This window comes from Anthonomus grandis, chromosome 4 (genome assembly GCF_022605725.1).
Source record: "Anthonomus grandis grandis chromosome 4, icAntGran1.3, whole genome shotgun sequence".
Lineage (NCBI taxonomy): Eukaryota > Metazoa > Arthropoda > Insecta > Coleoptera > Curculionidae > Anthonomus > Anthonomus grandis.
In genome coordinates, this window is record NC_065549.1 from 34,056,540 (window position 1) to 34,076,630 (window position 20,091).

General features: G+C 32.5%; 1 protein-coding gene and 1 non-coding gene across 2 annotated transcripts in view; one reads left to right on the forward strand and one right to left on the reverse strand.

Moving 5' to 3' along the window:
• The window catches only part of LOC126735613 (A disintegrin and metalloproteinase with thrombospondin motifs adt-1-like), a 224,637-nt gene that overhangs the window by 53,227 nt on the left and 151,319 nt on the right, over nt 1-20,091 (reverse strand). The window contains exons 5-6 of the mRNA XM_050439673.1: nt 16,998-17,519; nt 16,046-16,307 (exon numbers count right to left, since the gene is read on the reverse strand). Of these exons, the coding sequence (XP_050295630.1) occupies nt 16,046-16,307; nt 16,998-17,519 (784 nt within the window). The remainder of the gene's footprint in view (nt 1-16,045; nt 16,308-16,997; nt 17,520-20,091) is intronic.
• On the forward strand, nt 5,416-5,488 carry Trnak-cuu (transfer RNA lysine (anticodon CUU)). The gene has a single exon. It is a non-coding gene; the product is annotated as a tRNA-Lys (tRNA).

Here is a 20,091-nt window from a genome sequence, read left to right on the forward strand (position 1 = left end):
AGATGCGACTGATGGTCACTATTTATTGGCCAGACTGAGAGACCCTTCCATCTTAAAACCTCTTAGGCTATTCCTTCTGCCTATCTGCATGATCAACCCTCCAGTGTGTGTTTTGAAGGACATACCAACACCAGCATCCGATTGGCACTTGCATCAGAGGGACTTCCTGGTGATGTGGACTCTTTGCGGAGGCTCTACTTTCAGTACCATGATGCCTATGGTATTGGTCCAACTGAAGTTGAAGCAGATCTGTCAGCCTTCAGGTCCGTCTTCTCATCAGAAAAGCTGCTACGCCTTCAAAAAATTAGAGAGAGTCATAGCAATTATTATTTTGGTGGATCTCCCGCCAGGAATAAAAATTTTTAAATGACTTGACGCAAACAGAGGATTAAGCACCCTCTGAAATACTAGACAATGGCAAGCTTGGTATTTTCTCTCTAAATATTCAGTCCTTAAGACATAAAACTAATGATTTATTTCTTTTACTAGAAGAGCTTAATTTTCCAGAAATCTTTGCCATAACTGAACATTGGTTGCATATTGGTGAGCCTGTGATGGTGGATAATTACACTACAGTTGCAAGATTTGATAGAACAAATCTAACTCATGGAGGTACTGTGATATTTTCTACTAGCAACGACTTTTCAATGGTAAACAAGTTCGATAATTTAGTTTCTGAAAAAATATTTGAATTTTCCATTGTCTACAATAATAATTTTGATGTTTACGTTGTTTGTATTTACAGAACACCTGATGCTGACGTAAATGTTTTTTCCAAAAATTACTATGCTTATTTGAGTCTCTGCCGGTAAAAAGCAAACTCATTTTATGTGGCGACCTAAATATTGATTTTTCCAGTTTTGGCTTAATCATGCACATTAAATCACATACCAGAATAAGTAAAACCAGCTCTAGTACAATAGATTATGTCGTAACTTCCTTTGAGCCAGATTTCGTCGATTGTACTATCTTAAGCTCAAGTTTCTCAGACCATGAAGCAGTGTTAACAAAGTTTTCCATAACTAAATCTAAAAGTAAAAATGTTCCACGCAAATTAGGCCGTATTTTTTAGGCACCTTTGTCAATCAACTGACTGGAATATTCTCTCTGACGACGTTGATTCAGAATTCTCTAGATTTGTAAAAACGCTATCTAATCTTTCTCACAAATCCTTTCCTTTGAGACCTCTTAAAAAGAAGCAACATAACCCCTGGTCTACCCAAGGATTGCGTACATCTGCTAAGAACATGCGCTTATTATCTCATGTTAAGAAATTTTCAGGCAGCGCTTTTTTCATGAATACGTAAGACTTTACAAAAAGATTTATTAGAGAACTTTAAAAGCCGCCAAGGATATTTACTATAATAGGAGACTGGCTAAATCTACAAATGTGGCTAAGGAAACATGGTCGATTGTTAATGCTTTGAGAAATAAGCCTTCTTTGTCGAATACTATCTCCAATTCATCTGAGAACCTTAATGATTATTTTGTAAATGTGGCAAATAATTTAATGAGTACCATAGCTCCTTCCCATGATCCACTTTCATATCTTCCCATTGCAAATGAGAATTTCCACAGTTTCTTCTTTACGCCCGTAGTGTTACCAGAGCTTTGCAGTTTAATTAGGGAAATCAAAAACAACGGCTCTTCTGGAATTGATGGACTTACTCTCGAAATGTTTTCAAATCTGCCCGAATGTACATTATGTCATCTTATTACTCTAATTAATCAGTCTTTTCAAAAAGGTGTTTTTCCTAACTGCCTTAAGATTTCCACTACATAGAGGAGGAGACAAAAATCAGTCTTCCAATTATCGCCCTATCGCTCTTCTTCCCACACTTTCAAAAATTATTGAAAGATTGGTTAAAAAAAGACTTCGATCATTTTTGCTAAAATATAAAATACTTACTTCCCATCAATTTGGATTTTTAAATAACAAATGCACAAATGATGCTATGTTTTCTCTTTTTAATAATATATACTCTAGCTTAAACAACCAACACCCTACAGCAACAATTTTCTGTGATTTTTCTAAAGCCTTTGATTGTGTTAATCATGATATCTTATTAAAAAAGTTGCAATATTACGGGTTCAGAGGAGCGCCTTTTCAATAGTTTAAGTCGTATCTCAATAACAGAAGTCAAGCTGTGAGAATTGATTCGACTATGTCTTCTTGCAAGCCACTACAAAGTGGAGTGCCTCAAGGTTCCGTATTTTGCTTCTTATCTTCATCAATGACATTGCTAATCTAAATATTAACGGTAAAGTCTGTCTATTTGCTGATGATACTAGTTTTACCTGGAGTAATCCGGATATTTCTACACTTCATAGAACCGTATCAAGTGATTTAACTACTATCAAATCATGGTGAGACTCTAATCTCCTTTGTCTCGACATTTCCAAAACTAAGATGTTATCCTATAAAAATACCTTGCAATCTTTTGTACTTGGTAACGCAACAATTGACAAAGTTGATTCTGTAAAGTTTTTAGGGCTAACTGTTGACAACTCGTTAAAATGGGACACACATAAATTGACTCTTTATCAAAAAAATTAAGTTCCGCCTGTTTTGCGTTAAGATCAATTTCTAAGGAGCTTAGCCTGTCTACTTCTAGAACAGTTTATTTTGCCCTTTTTGAATCGCACCTTCGATACGCCCTTCCATTCTGGGGTACATGTAGTGCAACCGTAAAGGTCGGGGCACACATATCCGTACCGAGACCGCACCGTGCCCGCAGCGTAGCTCGGCCGTGTCTCGGTGCGTTATCTCCCAAAACACACATCTCCGACACACGGCCGCATCCCGCATCGCATTGGACGGTCATGACGCACTTTAAAGTATTCAGTTTGGATCGAAACTTAATTGGGTTGATACATTAAATTCATTTCAAAGAAAAATGTTTTCGAAATTTGGTAATGATCAACAAATGCAGCATTCGCAATACGAGAACAACTAAATGATTTCTTTAGTTCTATAGAGGGCAGCGTAGATTGGTAGGAAAATACAGCCCTGGCAATTTAAATAATTTAATTTATGGATCATATTTGCCAGTTTTTTTAGATGTTGCATCTTTTTCGCTAAAATGTAGTAAATAAAATCTAGATCGTGTCAAATTCATGTTTTTTACTAGTTATTTGGTTTCTTCGCCATAAAAAATTTTTTTCTAAGACGAAAATCGCAAACAACTAATGTAGAATCTAGTGGTAAAAATATTGGTAATTAAACTTTGTAACCTTTCTTTATGTAAATTTAAAAACTAAATAGCTAAAAATAATTATTATAAACTAATAGCTTCTCAATTTCCATTTTAATTTCCAGCTGTATGATCACTACGGGAACGCACCATCGTCCGTCACCGTCGATTTTTAAAACAAAACTATTCTAGCTCGTTGCGGACTCGGTGCGGAGTTGGCGCACGGGCACGGTGCGGTCATGTTAAGACTACTTCATATGATTACGAACGACAATTCACAACCGAGACACGGCCGTGCTACGGGGCGTGCTCGGTGCGGACTCGTTGCGAGCATGTGTGTCCCGACCATAATCCGCGAACCGTAAACCGTATTTTTAGACTACAAAAGAGCTTTACGTTATACACTAAGACTTAAGTACAGAAGTCATTGCCAGCATTTCTTCAAAAAATTAACTCTTCCATCTTTATTCATATTTGAGTCCGTTTGTCTAATACGCAAACACGGTTCAGCATCTGATAGACCTTCCCATAGTTATCCACTTAGAAACACGGAACATGATCTATACCTGCCTACCCCACATTCAGAGTTGGTCAAAAGTTCCATATTATATAATGCAAAAAAAATGCACAATCATCTGCCATTGGAAATTAAATCCATCACATGTTTTTTTGCATTTCGTAAAGCATTAAAAGCATTTTTACTGGAGAGAGCATTTTACACAGTTAACGATTTTTTTTTGTAATCATTGATTTGAAATTTCCCACTAGCTGATTATGTATTTTTACTATCTGTACATGTTTAGGTATACTGCTTTGTATAGCTATTTTATGATTTTTTATAATTTTTTACTTTTTTAAAAATTTTTTACATTTTTTTTTAACATAGAGATATTTTTTAATGATTTTCTTTTTGACATTGTATACATTAAATTGTATATTTTATAATAATATTTTTGACTACTTACAATTTTTAAGTTGTATTAATCTGTATATATTGTAGATATTCTATTCTATTCTATTTATTTATTTATTTTTTTTTAATTTTGTTTTGTTTTTCTTTTCTTTAATTGTGTTTTGTTTGTATTTTTGTGTCTTTTTTGTTTTTCAGCTTTGTCTACAAATTGTAACAATTTCTTGACAATAAAACATTGATTGATTGATTGATTGATATCTTCTTAATTACAAAGGGTTCGGTTAAAAATATTATTAAGTTTAATAAAGATAATGTAAAAATATCTAAACTTTAACTTAAAACATGTTAAAAATGAACTCCACAGAATTCTTAATAAAAAGAACATCAGATACCTTACTAACTAATATTACATTACCACAGCATAAAGAAACCAGCAGTCGCACTCCGCTCGAAAATGTAAGCGAACTAATAGCATCCTTAGCCATGCCGCAGCCATGTTCTCCGGATGCCGAGCACACTGTTTATCGAACTGTGTTCCTAGGTGTATCGCCTAGTTCAGCGCCGTACTTAGTGACTATTTTGATAGCGTTTTTACAAAGCGTAGCGTTTTTTATAAAAACTTTTGTGATTTTGATTAAAATTACTCAAAGAATGGTCTCTTAAATTTACGGTACATACCTAATTAACTTCCTGCAGGTATTCTTCTATATCGTCGTTGTTAGATGTAGAAATGCGATGTTTATTTTTGTTTAAATATTTTGTTAATGTATGAACTTTATTAATATTAAAAAATAAATATTTGTACTATGGAGATATTTTTATTTTACAAGATAATAATATCTAAAAAAATGTTTAAGTCCGGCTCTAGCCAAGGCAAAAGCTGCGTCGACCGTAGCGAGTGTCAGCGGCATCCCTACTATAAGCAAATATGCCGCTCCTGCGTTAGTACACATGCACCGAACTCGCTTATTCAAGCCAATGTATTTTTATTGAAGTGCGACTGCTATAACTCTTTGTATATACATTTACCGATATTAGCCACAGCCTCCTGCATTATATCTCAAAAATGTAAAATACTTTAATACCTTTGATGAAAAAATATTTATAAATTACTGTGACTCAAGTTGGGCACCACAAATATTACTTCCAATTTTGAAAATAAACTTCCTTTGACTTGAGCCGAAAAAATATAATATTAAACTTAAATATTAATTTTTGTTGAAACAAAATTTTGATACTCATTCACTTTAACACAATTATTATATCTTCCATGCATAACATGTATATTTGGTCCAAAATTAAAATCACGCCCGGCTAGCTCAGTCGGTAGAGCATGAGACTCTTAATCTCAGGGTCGTGGGTTCGAGCCCCACGTTGGGCGGCAACTTTTTTTTTTTAAGGATTTAAGAAAAAGACATTAGAAAAAATGAAAATCGGCTTAAGCAATAATGTTTTTAAATTGTATTTATTACTGATCATCTTTATGATCATATTTAAATTTCAATATCCTAACCTAAAGAATTAAAGCCTAATTTAATAATAATTAGATAATCATTAAGTATGTATATAAATGTACCGGGTGTACAACTAAGAGAGGTCGCCGGCCATATCTGAGTATCGCACAGCGTAGGGAAAAAATATTTTTAATAAAAGCGGCAAAGAGAAATTGCTGGAAATTATTTACAAGTTCGTGCGATAACCGCTAGGGGGCGTAAATAAACATTGAAATAGGAAAAATTGGTTTTATTGAAAATATTCAAAGTAAATCCTAGAAAAGAATGCTGCCATTTAAAAGTATTATAAATTCTAAACATTTTTTATTTCAAACTTTTTTTTCTAATCTGTCAAATAATAGGTGGGGGAAGGGTTGAATATTTATATCTAAAATTCTTGATAACTTTGGATTGGCCTAACGAATTTTAACGAGCTTACTTTTGTTTTAAAGGATAATTATTAGGTTTTTATGTGGAATAATTACTTAGCCGTTTTAGTTATTTTGTTGAGCGCTAGAGGGCGGTTTGTTTTAATTTGTACTTTTTCAGCGATTTTCTGGCAAATATTAAATACAACGACGTAATTTTTTTCATTTAGGCTAAAAGAGCATGAAAAAACATAGAAACTGGTGCAAACCGCAACTCGATATCTTATTTAATTCCGAAATTATAAATTAAAATGTTTTTGAACAATGAAATCTGTCGCCGCGCTGGCATTATTGCGTCACATAGTCAATAGTAAGCTTTGGAAACAAATGAATTTGATAAATATTTTCGAGGCCATGATAAAACGTTTATGATCGATGTCAAATGTAACGTCGAAGACAGATTTTAAAATCATTTAAGTTTTTAAAAATGCCAAACTTAGCTAGCAGTTTATTTTGAGTTAATGCAAAATGCACGCATTGCAGCCCGTATATATGCCCAAAGATAACCTGACAGAAGATACTATAGTCATAGAGTCTTTACCGGTTTAGCTACCAGGCTAAGAAATACTGAAAGTGATTGACACAGTAGAAAATATTCTGAAAGAGCACAGGTACTTATTTTTATTTGTTACAGCACTAATAAGCATCCTATTATCTTATATTTATTGTTTTTTACTTAAACTTCATCCATATCGTGGTTCTGCACCAGGCGCTTCTCGAAAAAGACTGATAACAGACTCAATTTCTGTTATTGGCTGTTGAACATGGTTAGAGAAGATACTCGATTTATCTCGAAGATAATATGGACGGACGAGCCATCATTTAGCAGTGATGGTGGTGTAAACCTGCATAATTTGCATTATTGGGCAGAACAAAATCCCTGTCGGATTTGCGAGACTCAACACCAAGGCAGATGGACTGTAAATGTGTGGTGCGGAATTATTGGCTGAAAAATTATTGGTCCTTTCTTTTTCAACCAAACACTTTCTGAAAATATGTATTTAATTTATTTGCAAAATGATCTCCCGGTTACTGGAAGATGTTGATTTAGAAACAAGAGGGCAAATAATTTTCCAACATGATGGTTGCCCTGCACATTTTGCAGTTCAAGTTCGTCAATACTTAACTAGACAGTATCATTTGTGGATAGGAAGAGGAAGTATTTTTCCTTGGCCTGCTCGATCCCCAGATCTGACTGTTCTAGATTTTTATTTATGGGGAAGGATTAAAGATTTAGTTTTTGTCACCCCACCCAAAATACACGACATACAGGACCAAATACGCAATGCAATAAATTCCTTACCCACAGCATAAATCCAGACAGCGGTTCTGTCAACGACGCAACGACTTCGACTGTGTATTGAAAATGAAGGAAAACAGTTTGAGCATCTAAGACACCATTAAAAATATAAAACAATTTATTTATTAATTTTCTTAATTATTTTCTTTAAATAATTTCGGAATAAAATAAGATATCGAGTTGCGGTTTGCGCCAGTTTTTATGTTTTTTCATGCTCTTTTAGCTTAAGTAAAAAAAAATATATCGTTGTATTTAATATTTGCCAGAAAATCGCTGAAAAAGTCCAAAATAACACAAACCGCCCTCTAGCGCTCAACAAAACAACTAAGTCGGCTAAGTTATTATACCGCATATAAGCCTGATAATTATTCTTGAAAACAAAAGTAAGCTCGTTAAAATTGGTTAGGCCAATCAAAAGTTATCAACAATTTTAGATATAAATATTCAACCCTTCCCCCACCTATTATTTGACAGATTAGAAAAAAAAGTTTAAAATAAAAAATGTTGAGAATTTATAATACTTTCAAATGGCAGCATTCTTTTCTAGGATTTACTTTGAATATTTTCAATAAAACCAATTTTTTCTATTTCAATGTTGTATTACGCCCCCTAGCGGTCACTGTACGAACTTATAAATAATTTCTAACGATTTCTCTTTACCGCTTTTATAAGAAATATTTTTTCCCTCTGCTGTGGGATGACTAGTTACTGAGATATGGCCGGCGACCTCTCTTAATTGTACACCCGGTACATATATAATCATTAAGACATCTTACTTTATTTCTTGCTTTATTATATGCAGGTTTAAATTCGGACATCATTATTTAGATTTGAATAACCGAAAAGAGATACAAAGTAGCAAAATTCAGTGACTTTCGAAAGAAAATGTCTGTTTTATATATTATTTTGGCGTGCATATCGTAAGAATTTATTACAAATCTGTATTTTGTGTTTTATTTTTCGTTTTCTTAACACTATATTAAAGAAATCAAAAATAAAATAATTTTCAATAACGTACAAAACTGTATCAAATTCTCAAAATGGTACAAATTTGTTTTGGTGGAATTTCAGTAAAAAAAAAAAAAAACAGAAAAGTTCAGGTGTTGTCGTTTCGATTAATTACGAAATCATTTTAAAAAGAATATCTCCGTTTGTTTAACGCCACTTTAATTCTACAGATGCAAAAAGGCGGTAAAGATAGCACCTATACCAGGTTCAAGCAAAAAGTTCTATAGCAAAATTGTAGGGTTGCTGGAAATCTACAAACTAAAAATATTTTTCATATACAGGTTGGCAGAAAAAAGTTTTTATATAATATGCATTTTTTCTATGGAACACTCATATTATTTTACAGAATAATAATGCAAGAAATAAGATTTACTTTAGTATAAAAGTTTTAAAATTGGCATCTGGTGTTGCCAGGTAATTACATTTTTCGTGGTTTTCTTCGTCTATTAGAGGGTTCATTTAAAACATAGTAACTAACTACGGATTCAACTTAGACTTACAAAATTTGTATCACAGACTTAATTAGACAATACATAGTCTTAAATGTATACAGGGTGGCCGATCAAAAACAGTCCAGCAAGGTTTGGGCCCTTTTTAAAAAAATTTAAAAAATGCTCGGACCAGTCGATTTTTAATTTTAAGCGGACATTTTTTTTAATACTTTTAACCTCTTTAAATCTCACATCAATTCTTTGGCGGGGGTTGCAACCACCCTCAAAATCTTAAATAGGATAGCTTATCTATTCTAGTTACAACTGCCGAGTTTGTAATTGCTAAATTGAGTTTTCGCAATATGACAGCTTGTCAAAGATTTTGAAACAATACTATTGTTTAATACTTTTAGCGCTAGTTTTTAGAGGTTATTGATTTACAAAACAAAAACGCTCGCACCCGTCGATTTTTCATCTTAGACAAACGATTGAGAAACAAAAAACGATAGAACACAAGCGGGGGCGACATTCACTTTTATTTTTTAAATGGGAAGGGGTATGTTGTGATACATCTTTTGAAAGGGCATTTTTGAACTAGAAAAAATCAGTCAACAATCCGACTTTATCTTTAGTAAACAAGTTGATGTGAATTAGTTATTTCTGTGCTTTTCTTTCGATTCGATAAAAATAGTTTATTCTATTGCGGAGGGAGTGGAAATTATTTTATTGAATTATACTTTATAACCAATCAATATGCAAGACTAATGGCAACTTTATTTAATAAGAGACATGCAGATAAAGACGTACATCATGGTTACATCCTAGAGTTATTGGCAAAATTTCGGAAAACTGGTTCGGTGGTAAATAAAAAACGAAATATTGAAAATCCAGTGAGACATATATAGGCAGTAGAAGTCGGTGTTTCCAGTGAAGTTAGTATGAACCCTACATTAAAGTCTCGCGGACCACTGTACAGAGAATTCTAAAACATAATAAATGCCACTCATATAAAATTCAATTTCTTCAAGAATTAAATGAAGATGATAACGACCGCCGTTTACAGTTTTGTGAAATAATATCCGAACTAATTTCAAATAATCCCAACTATCTTTTAAATGTTTGCTTCTTAGGCGAATGTTTCTGTTGGAATGTTTATTTTTTCTTAATGGCACTGTCAATCGTCATAATTGTCGGTACTGGTCTGACATGAATCCAAGGAGCTGCCATGAGGTTCATACTCAACACCCTCAAAAATTAAACGTTTGGATTGGTATTTTTGGTGAACACATAATTAGACCATTTTTCTTACCGGGAAATTTAAATGGAGATACGTACTTAGACCTTTTGGAGAATGCAGTTAACCCAGCATTGATTGAAATTATGGAAAACGACCAACGCTACCATGAAAAAATGCGATTTCAGCAAGACGGGGCGGGGCTCCTCCCCATTATACATTACCAGTACGGCAGTTTCTGGATGAAGCGTTACCTGGTAGATGGATTGAGAGAAGGAGCGCAATCGAATGGTCCGCGAGATCGCCCAATTTATCTCCTCTTGATTTCTTTTTGTGGAACTGCATCATTTGTGAAGGCCAACAAATAACACCCGATATTCTTCTACAGTTACTGTACTATTGTATTAAGGTAAACGGCGGACATTTTTAACATTTAATAAGATAATGCATAAGTACTAATGAATAAAATTAGATTTCTCTGGAACCCGCGGGCCAGAGTTTGCGAGCGTTTTTGTTTTGTAAATCAAGAACCTCTAAAAACTAGCGCTAAAAGTATTAAGCAATGGTATTGTTTTAAAATCTTTAACAATTTTTTAATTTTTTTTAAAAAGGGCTCCAAAACCTTGCTAAACTGTCTTCAATGGACCACCCTGTATAAAAATACCTTAAAGACTGGCAGTGATGTTTTGTTATTTTTGTATTATTGAGTTTATCAAAAATTTTGGAATTTATCGGAAATAAATGCCCAATATCTCAATTTTTTTAAATGAAACGGCTGTATTTTTTGAATTTTTATTAAGATTGCTTAAAAAAAATTACACTTAATCGTCAATAACTATTATTGTCAATCGTTTTATTAGACATTTTTGTGACTAAGTCTGTTTCTCCTCTAATTAATCGATCTATTATAAATATCTATTAAATTAGTTATGTAATATTTTTAATTTTTATTATTCGTGATTAATTTTCCACCTACAAAATTGAGGGCTGCCGAAAAAAATAATCTTTCCTAGCATCTAGAATGTGTGGCCAATTATATCCTAAAAAAGATATCTCCAACCACAAGTTTTTAAAAATCTAAAGGACAGATTCAAAAGAATAGGTAATATAAGAAAAAGATGACTGGGTGAAACTAGTTATAAATTACAATAATAAAATAGCAGTAATTTTAAATGTTATTGAGGATCCTCAAAAAAGTACTAGACAGTTCAGTACTAGACAGCGAAAAATTTCAACCTTACTATATCAAATTATTAAAGGAATTGCAGCTACAGGATTATGAAAATATTATTGCTTTTATCAATCTGTGCAAAATAACATTCCTCTGCCTAAATTTTTTGATCTACTTTTTGTCAGACGAAGTTTCATTTTATAATAATGCCAGTGTTAATAAATATTATTTTCATTATGATGACACCGACAAATTCATTTTTTAACAAAGAAATTTATCTTCAATACAAATAGTAGCTTAATGTTTCGGTAGAATTTATAGGGCAATGCATTATTGGACACAATTTTTTTATAGATATCTTCCAAGTGATATATTTTACCTTCTTTGCGTCCTTTTACAAGCGTTGCCCAATCATGTTTGAAAAAATCATCTAGATTCAGGATAATTAGGCTCCAGCTCCTTAGAATTTTTTTAAATCAGTATTTTGATAATCGACATTTAGGTAGATGTGGACTGGTACCCCTTGACCAACAAGGTCTCCCGATTTGACCAAACTGGATTTTTTCTTGTGGGGTATCTTAAAAAACAAATACTTTAGGTATAGGATATACAGGGTGTTTCTTAACCTATACGCATAAACTTGGGAAATTATTGCTAATGATAAATAATGACTAATAGTGAAAAAAAATTTAAGTAAAATATTTTTAGTTTCTGAGATAATTTTTTTTTTCACAAAAATGTAATAACTTTATCAGGTGGACTTTTGTTTTCAAATTAAGAAGTAACAAGTCCGGATGATGTTTATTATGTTTAGTAGTACCTACTTTGCTATCAGTTGATACAGTTGTGGTCGAATTTCTTTTTTATTAAAATTATGCCGCATAATTTTTCAAATGAGGAACTAATGGACATGTTACTGGCATACAGGGAATCAACACAAAACAGTGTGGCTGCAGCTAATCTTTATGCACAAAGGTTTCCTCATAGGTATCATCCGTCGCGTGAAGCTTTTTTGCGTGTGGTTCAGCGGGGTAGAGAAACTGGAAATTTGCGGCCGAGGCCAGGGCAACATGGTGGAACCATTAGACCTAGGCGCATTTTAAATCTGGAGAATTTGATTTTAGATATCATCGAAGAGCATCCTGACATAAGCACTAGAACAATTGCAACGCAATTTGAATTATCACCAGTCACAGTTTGGCGAATTTTAAGGCATGAATTACTGTATCCATTTCACGTCCAAAGGGTATAATCTTTACTTCCAAGGGATCATGCGCCTCGCGTAAACTTTTGCAAGTGGTTGTTACATCAGCAGCAGTAAAACCCAAACTTTACCAGGAACATTTTAGCTACGGATGAAGCAATTTTCACACGCAATGGTATTCACAATTGTCGCAACACGCATTTTTGGGCAGTTGAAAATCCGCATGCCATTCGGCGAACAAACTTTCAACAACGATTTTCAGTAAATGTGTCGGCTGGAATTGTTAACGGAATACTTATTGGCCCTTTCATTTTGGATAATCGTCTAACTGGTGCTCTTTATTTACAATTCTCGCGACAAAATTTGCCGGTACTCCTTGAAGAAGTCCCTTTCACATTAGGCAGAATTTGTGGTTTCGAATGTGCCCCGAACGATGGATAGGCCGAGGTGGTCCAATTGGATGGCCTCCTCGATCACCCGACCTTAATCCGCTTGACTTTTATTTTTGGGGCCACCTAAAATCTCTGGTGTATGTAGCCGAAGTTGACAATGAACAAGAATTAAGAAATCGGATATTTGCTGCCGCCGAGGAAATTCGACTACAACCTGGATTAGCTGCTGTCTGCAACTCTTGAATTAGGCGTGCTCAATTATGTATTGAAAGTCATGGAAATAACTTCGAACAGTTATTATAATAGTTAAATAAACATTTATTTTGATTAATTTATGTTTTTTTTAAATTTTAATTAATAAGTCGTTTATATTCGTAACTAAAACTATTTTACTAAATTTTTTTTTCACTATTAGTCATTATTTGCCGTTAGCAATAATTTCCCAAGTTTATGCGTATAGGATAAGAAACACCCTGTATATAATAAAAAATTAAGCTTGTTCGCGCATAAATTTAATAAAATAAAAACATACCGGGTGTTTCATTTAAATATTTTGAGATATTGCGCATTTCATTTTGTAAATTCGTAAATTTTTAACAGACACTCAGTAAAACAAAAATGACAAAATACCATTGGTAGTCTAAAGCAGATATCTTAGATAAGATGTGGTATAAATATCGTAAGTTTAGGTTGAATCCTCTAAAACGAACCCTCTAAAAGATTATTAAAGGCTTTCCACAGTAGATTTTTGCCAATCCTTTAACTTTGCTTTCGAACTTTTTGCTCTATCTCATATAGTCTAGCGCTATATTTGACGCACGGTTGGTCCACGAACAAAACGACCTGCTTGGAATTTTATATTTTGCTCATACTACATGTAGCAGAAGAAAAAAAATCAAAAATGTAAGAGTTTTCATGTTATAGTATCTAAAATCTTTAGTTAATTCCGGGTAACTAACATCAACATTCTCAAAAACTAAGATAAGACCAATATTTACAAATGTAATTTTTAAACGTTTTGTCAATAAGAATAGTTTAAGTATTTTCAACCATCAAACCAAAACCTTAGTATTTCAAATATATTTTGAAAAATAGCCTAAGGACTAAAAGAAAACTTAAGATAGAAAGGAAAGTTTAATAAAAGATTTTTTATACAGGTTGGGGAATTGAAGATTACATATTGTTCAACATAACGGCATCGACACGGCAGCGACCTCTCATCGATGAGCGGTCGCCTCTGGTCCGTCCTCTAATATTTTAAAAATATTTTAATCGTGATTTCAAATTTTAAAACATCCTTTTGTCTTCAAGATTATCATAAATGCAACACTTAAGTTCAACAACCTTCTATCGAAAGGGTTCAGGAGCAAGAATGACTGGAAGAAATGGTTTGTTGTGCTGTAGAAGTGGATTCACCATGATCAAGTAGAAGTATTAAAGAGGAACTAGGTTTGAACCCTAAAGCTGTTCCCAGTATTCGAGAAAAAACATGAGTACAAATATTTTTAATATTCCAAAATTTCCTTGCGAAGAATGTGAAACCATGTTGCAAAAAGCAAATGTAAATGAGATTTTATAAATTATTCTATTTTCAGATGAATCTTCTTTTTCAATGCATGGGAAACATAATCCTTTTGTTATTCGATAGTGGTCTCGGGAAAATGAGCATAAAAATGTTTAATTCCAAACCCAGTATCGTCAATGTTTCAGCTGGTATTTTGGGCGATCATACTATAGGGTAATTTTTTCTTAAGGCTTAAAAATACTCTGTTACTGCAAAACCAAGTTCTTCCTGCCATACAAATTCTCCCTGACTTAGACCTGGAATCAGACTATTTTCAACAATTTTTTGATTTGATTTGATTTGACTATTTTTCATAAAAGAATTTTTACTATATATTTCTTACAGTCTTATTAGTGAGACTGTCATTAAATCGCCATCTTTGTCCCCAAATAACTTTCATTTTTAGAATTATCTTAAGGAGATCATTTACAAACACAAATGTTAATGAATATGCCAATTCCATTTCACCGGAAACTCTTTTGTTAGTACGAAATGGCTTTTATAATAGGTTTAACTTATTGTTTAATAAGTGCATTCAAGCGTTTTATTTATTCAAGACTTTTTTGTTATGTTTATTTTTAAGAGCTTAAATTTTAATTTCTTATAATGCTTAACTTTATCTACTTTTATCAGAATTTATATTCTATTTTTATCAGAATAACGCTTTAACTTTCATTATGCAACCCACAATATAATATACATTTTGAGAGTACATTTTATGTGGATAGTACACTGATGTATGTAAAGCTTTTTTATAATTAATACTTAAGGCCTAAATCGTTTCAAGCCTCTATTTATTGTTTATTCTTACTATTGTTTTTTTTTGTGTTCAAACAATATGAAATCAAATGGCTTTTAAAATTTTTAACACTACAGCTTTTAATAGCCTTTCAGCCAGGTAAATTTTCATTAAAAAAAGGAAATAAAACGTTTCGTTCTAGAATTTTGTTAATTTAGAATTTAAATTAAAAGGACTGTTTCCCCTAATTAGGCATCAGATGATATTAAACAACAATCAACAAAACATTTAAAAAACATGTTTAAATAAAAATAATGAAGCCGAACTCTGCTGTGGAAAATAAAACATGGACGAAATAAATGTATATTTTAATTGATTGAAATTATGTGATTTTAGTTCTAAACATAATATGAAATTTAATTTTTTAGAAGAAATATTTAAAGTAAGAAAGATAATGCTTATTCTTAGTACAGAATTTTTTTTAAATTTTAAACTAGTAATTTATTTATTTTTTTAAAATAAATTTGTTGTTAGTAGGTGTAAATATTTTAGTTTTTTAATAGAGGGCTTGAGTTTTTTAATATCTTAACCTTAAAGAGCTCATATAATTTATTTGTATAGGGCTATCAAAAATAATGATGAGAATTTTTTTAAATATAATAATTGTTATTTTTAAGGTTTAGTGATGCGTAATTAGGACAAACTTGTAGCTTCAATTAAAATTTAAACAAAAACAGTCTGAAAATATATATTTGTCATTTACTTTCTAATCTCTTGGAGATTAAAAAATATAAAAATTCTTTTTGACTTACGTTTCTACCCTGACAAACTTAAAAATGAATATAAAAATTTGGAATATTCTTTCCCATCAAACTACTTATTTTTTTAAAATATTTACATTTCTATAAGTTTATTCGAATCTCATGAAGTGCCTACTTTTTCACTTTTACAAAAAATATGATTAACTTTCTTACCCACAACTTGATTGGATATCTTTCCGTGTTTACCCCTGACGTATAAATCCAATCCTGTCAATATTAATGCGTGGTCCCAATGCAACGGCTCTCTATCGCCTGCCGGATTCTTGGTTCTTTGCCAGTTACAAAAGTTCGATAGGAATCTGTCAATATCCGGAGGTCTTATCAAGCCAGTGATTTCATCTTTCATTATTTCTAAACGTTTTAACACAAAATTGACAGGACGTCCTAGTGATGGATCATGGTAGAGCAGCTGGACCTATGTAGTAAAATTAACATGAGTTTTTTACTTATAGCGTTGATTGAATATTTGAGTATATACCAAATATATAATTAACGCTTATAGGCAGAATCTAAATTACTATAAGTAATAGTTTATTCCAAGGAAACTTCGATGGATGTCACGTGTGATGTAATTTAGTAGCAAAGCCTACAAATTTTCGAAGCGACTAACTGACTATATTTACTTAAAGTTCCGGCCCCTGATTTTATTAGTAATAAATGACATATTGCTTGTGTTTGCCATATGTGATTTGTTTACTAGCAATTGAAAAAATTTTTATAAATTTTTAACGTAAACACATATTTCGGGAAAGATTTACGTATCTACAAAATTACTACTACTATATTATCTACATTACTATCCTTAACTTTCTCAAGCTAAAAATATGTTTGGATAGTTTTGGAACTTCACAAAGTTAAAAATATTTTTGAACAATCCCTCGTTGCCATTTTTCTTATGATTTTTTCCCTTATTGGCTGTGGTTAAGGGTTTTTGAGATATAGATACTGTACATCCTTAGCTGAACACCCTGTATAAATAAATTAAAAAAAAAATAGTGTCACAAAAAAAAGTAAGTATCCTTAAGTACCGCAAAAGACCATAATTGTGCAATTGGAGTAGATTTAAAATTGCCCGTTCACGCAAGAAAAAATGCATTCTACTTACAGCATTGACCATAGCCAAAACAAATCGAATTATTTCCCGCTCAGTGTCCACAGGAAAATTGCTTTTCATATGCTCGAACAGATCCCGGTCGACGAACACGGCCGTTTCCACGAAGACAGTCGCACCCGCCGGAAAAACTTCTCGTTTGGCTCGTTTCAATTTTCTGTTTATTATCTTTTGGATAAACTTCGGTTCTTTGATATTAGATAAACTGCTCCATTTTTCTTTATTTTCGCTTGCTTGTTTGAGTAATTTATTGCTTAATTTAAAATCAGCCATATGGACGGCAGTCTTGTTACTAAATTTATTTTCTCTATTAAAATCATTGTATTTTTTGTTTATACTACTCTTAATATTATCTAATTGGTCTAATTTTTCTTTTAGCTTATAATAGTCTTTATTTTTGTATAAGTCGTGGGGTTTCTTTATAACTAGATGCGGAATGTGGGCAGTATTGTGAAATCTCGTCGGCAGTGGATGTATTAAGTAGTAGTGATCCTCGTCTGTTTGTAATATACCATTCTAAAAATTAAACATCTGTTAATAAACTATTTAATACAAACGATTTCCTTAATATTTTTGGAATTATTGTTGTTAATTATGTCTAAAAATTAGAATAATTATAGATTTTATTATAGTTTTTATTATAACTGCCTAAAATTTCCTATATTTTCATTTTTGGTTGCGATTTCAATTGGTTTCATTCCGATAAAAACCGCTTAGAATTCTAAATACTAAAATTCGTCTTAGTAAATATAGGTCTACTGAAACATGACAGTTTCGTTTATATTTTCGTCTTATTGGAAGGCTCAAGGATTATCTTCTTCTTGTAATTTTTCTATCTTATAGGGAAGAAAAAAAACAGGTTCGGGTCATTATATAAATTGGTTTTAAACATGAAACTAAGGGTTTATTAAATATATTGTCCTTAACAATATCACACTAAAAAAGATACTCGCCATAATATCTGCTAACTTCCCTCTGGCCTCGGGTAATAACCTGAGGTTCTCCAGGATTCCTACTGTTCTTGATTGTAACTAGTAGACTTATGACGAGACTTATTTTTTTATTGCTATCTAACACTTGATATTCAATCTTTTAGTCAGCGATTTACAGTTATTTTTGTTTACAACAAATTTTAATTTTTTCAAAATTTTACTTAAGTCAATTTTACTAAAGAAATAATTAGCCCTTTATATTAAGTGTCTTATTTAAAGAAAACTTAAAGATGACCTTAAGGCTTCTTTTTAATAAAAGCAATTTTAAGATAAATTGGTATTCAGTATAGCTTTCTCTTGCTTTTATAACTTTTTGTAACTAATAATTGCCCTGCAACCTCTTTGCATACTTATAATTAGATTCTGAACCTACTCTTCAGAAATGCCATACCATTTTTCTGTAAGCGCTTTAAACAGTTGTTTCAGGGTTTCTGGTGAATTTATTCTGCTTGTAAACAGTTCTTTCGAGTGCATCCCACATATGTTCTATTGGATTAAGTTCTAGCGACCTAGCTGGGCAATCCATTACATTAGTATCCGTATCTTTTAAGAACCTCCTTACTATGCGGGCTATGTGTGGTCGAACATTATCATTTGGGGTAAAAGGGATAACATACTCTAACACCTCCTCTACGAAAACCATATAACTGATCAATATTGGTTTGTTGGAATCTGATTCCAGTTCTTCCATATACTTTTACTTGTCGATCATTTGTCGAGAGAGTAAATTTTGGCTCATCAAACAATAGTCAGAGAATTTCTCTTAGTATCTTTCTAACTGTCTGATCACTAATCCTTTTCTGACGAGCTCGTGTCAGCTGATTTTAAGTTAATATAGTCTATTTCAAACAGGTAGAAAGTAAAAAAAACCTTATTAAGTATGCAAAAGGGGTACAGGGTGAACCTCCAATAATGTATGCCACTTTTTTCGGAGTGCAGTTAGCACCACCCGGGTTTGCCCAGTTTTAGGTCGGTTTATAAGCTTTTTTTATTATTATCTATCAAATAAATCATCGAATCGAATAAGCACTTAAGATGATACGACAAAGGCGTGTAGACCCGGTACTATAAATTAAACCAAGTATAGCGGGAGAAAAAATAAAAAGTCTCGGTCTCAAAACAGACCGAGACTTTAGAAGAAGAGAAGTTTTTATTTTTTCTCTACTTACGTAGGTCTCTTTGAGATAATTGGCGAGTTCTTTCAATCAAGTATAGCGGATTAGGAAGGGCGAAAGACTTTTCTCCACAAATGAAAAGTCCCATCTTATTGTCAAGAGTAATGCATTTCGATGAGTCCACTCATCATCATCAGGCTCTTACACTACATAGCCGCAATGTTTTTTATCTAAAAAAAATCTTCCCGCCCTTCCTGACCCGCTATGAAAAATTGTATTTTTGATTATCTGATTTATATAAACATTGATAAAATTCACTTTCTTCATTTTCTCCTCCTCTTTAATCATATGCTCGACTACTTTTTGCAGTTTTCTAAAGTCAGTTGGTCAGATCGTATTTTAAGCTCTTTCATTTTAAAAGTGCTATTCCGTCTTGCGACAAATCCTTACTTGCGCTTAAATTAATTCAATAGGATTTGATTTGCAAAGTTGCGCTTACCGCCAAAGGGCAGCACAGTAATTTTATATTTTTGCACTATATCTTCCGCGACATATTTTTCATAGCGAGATTTTTGAATATTTGCTAGGGCTAGTAACTCTTTTTTTATTATGTTGGGTTAAAACCCAATATTCTTGTCAGTTAGTCAATCCATAATTTGTTGTTTTCTTCAAGGTGTAATGAAGGGATGTAATTTTCTTTATGCGCCGTGAATGATTCTGGCATTGTTCCAGACCACCACCGAATTAGCTGGAAAAAATTCAACAATTTCTTCAAAATAATCCTCGAAAACGTCTGCATTCATATCATCGTAATAATTCTTTTAAGTATCCTTTTACAAACCGTGTAATTAGTTTCCCATTTTCCCATAGCACTTTAGTGCCTGTTGACAGGCAAGATTATGCTAATCTGTGTGGTACATTTAAAAATTGCATCTACTTGTACCCTTCTTATAGCGTTCAAACCCTAGACCTTTTTTTTCT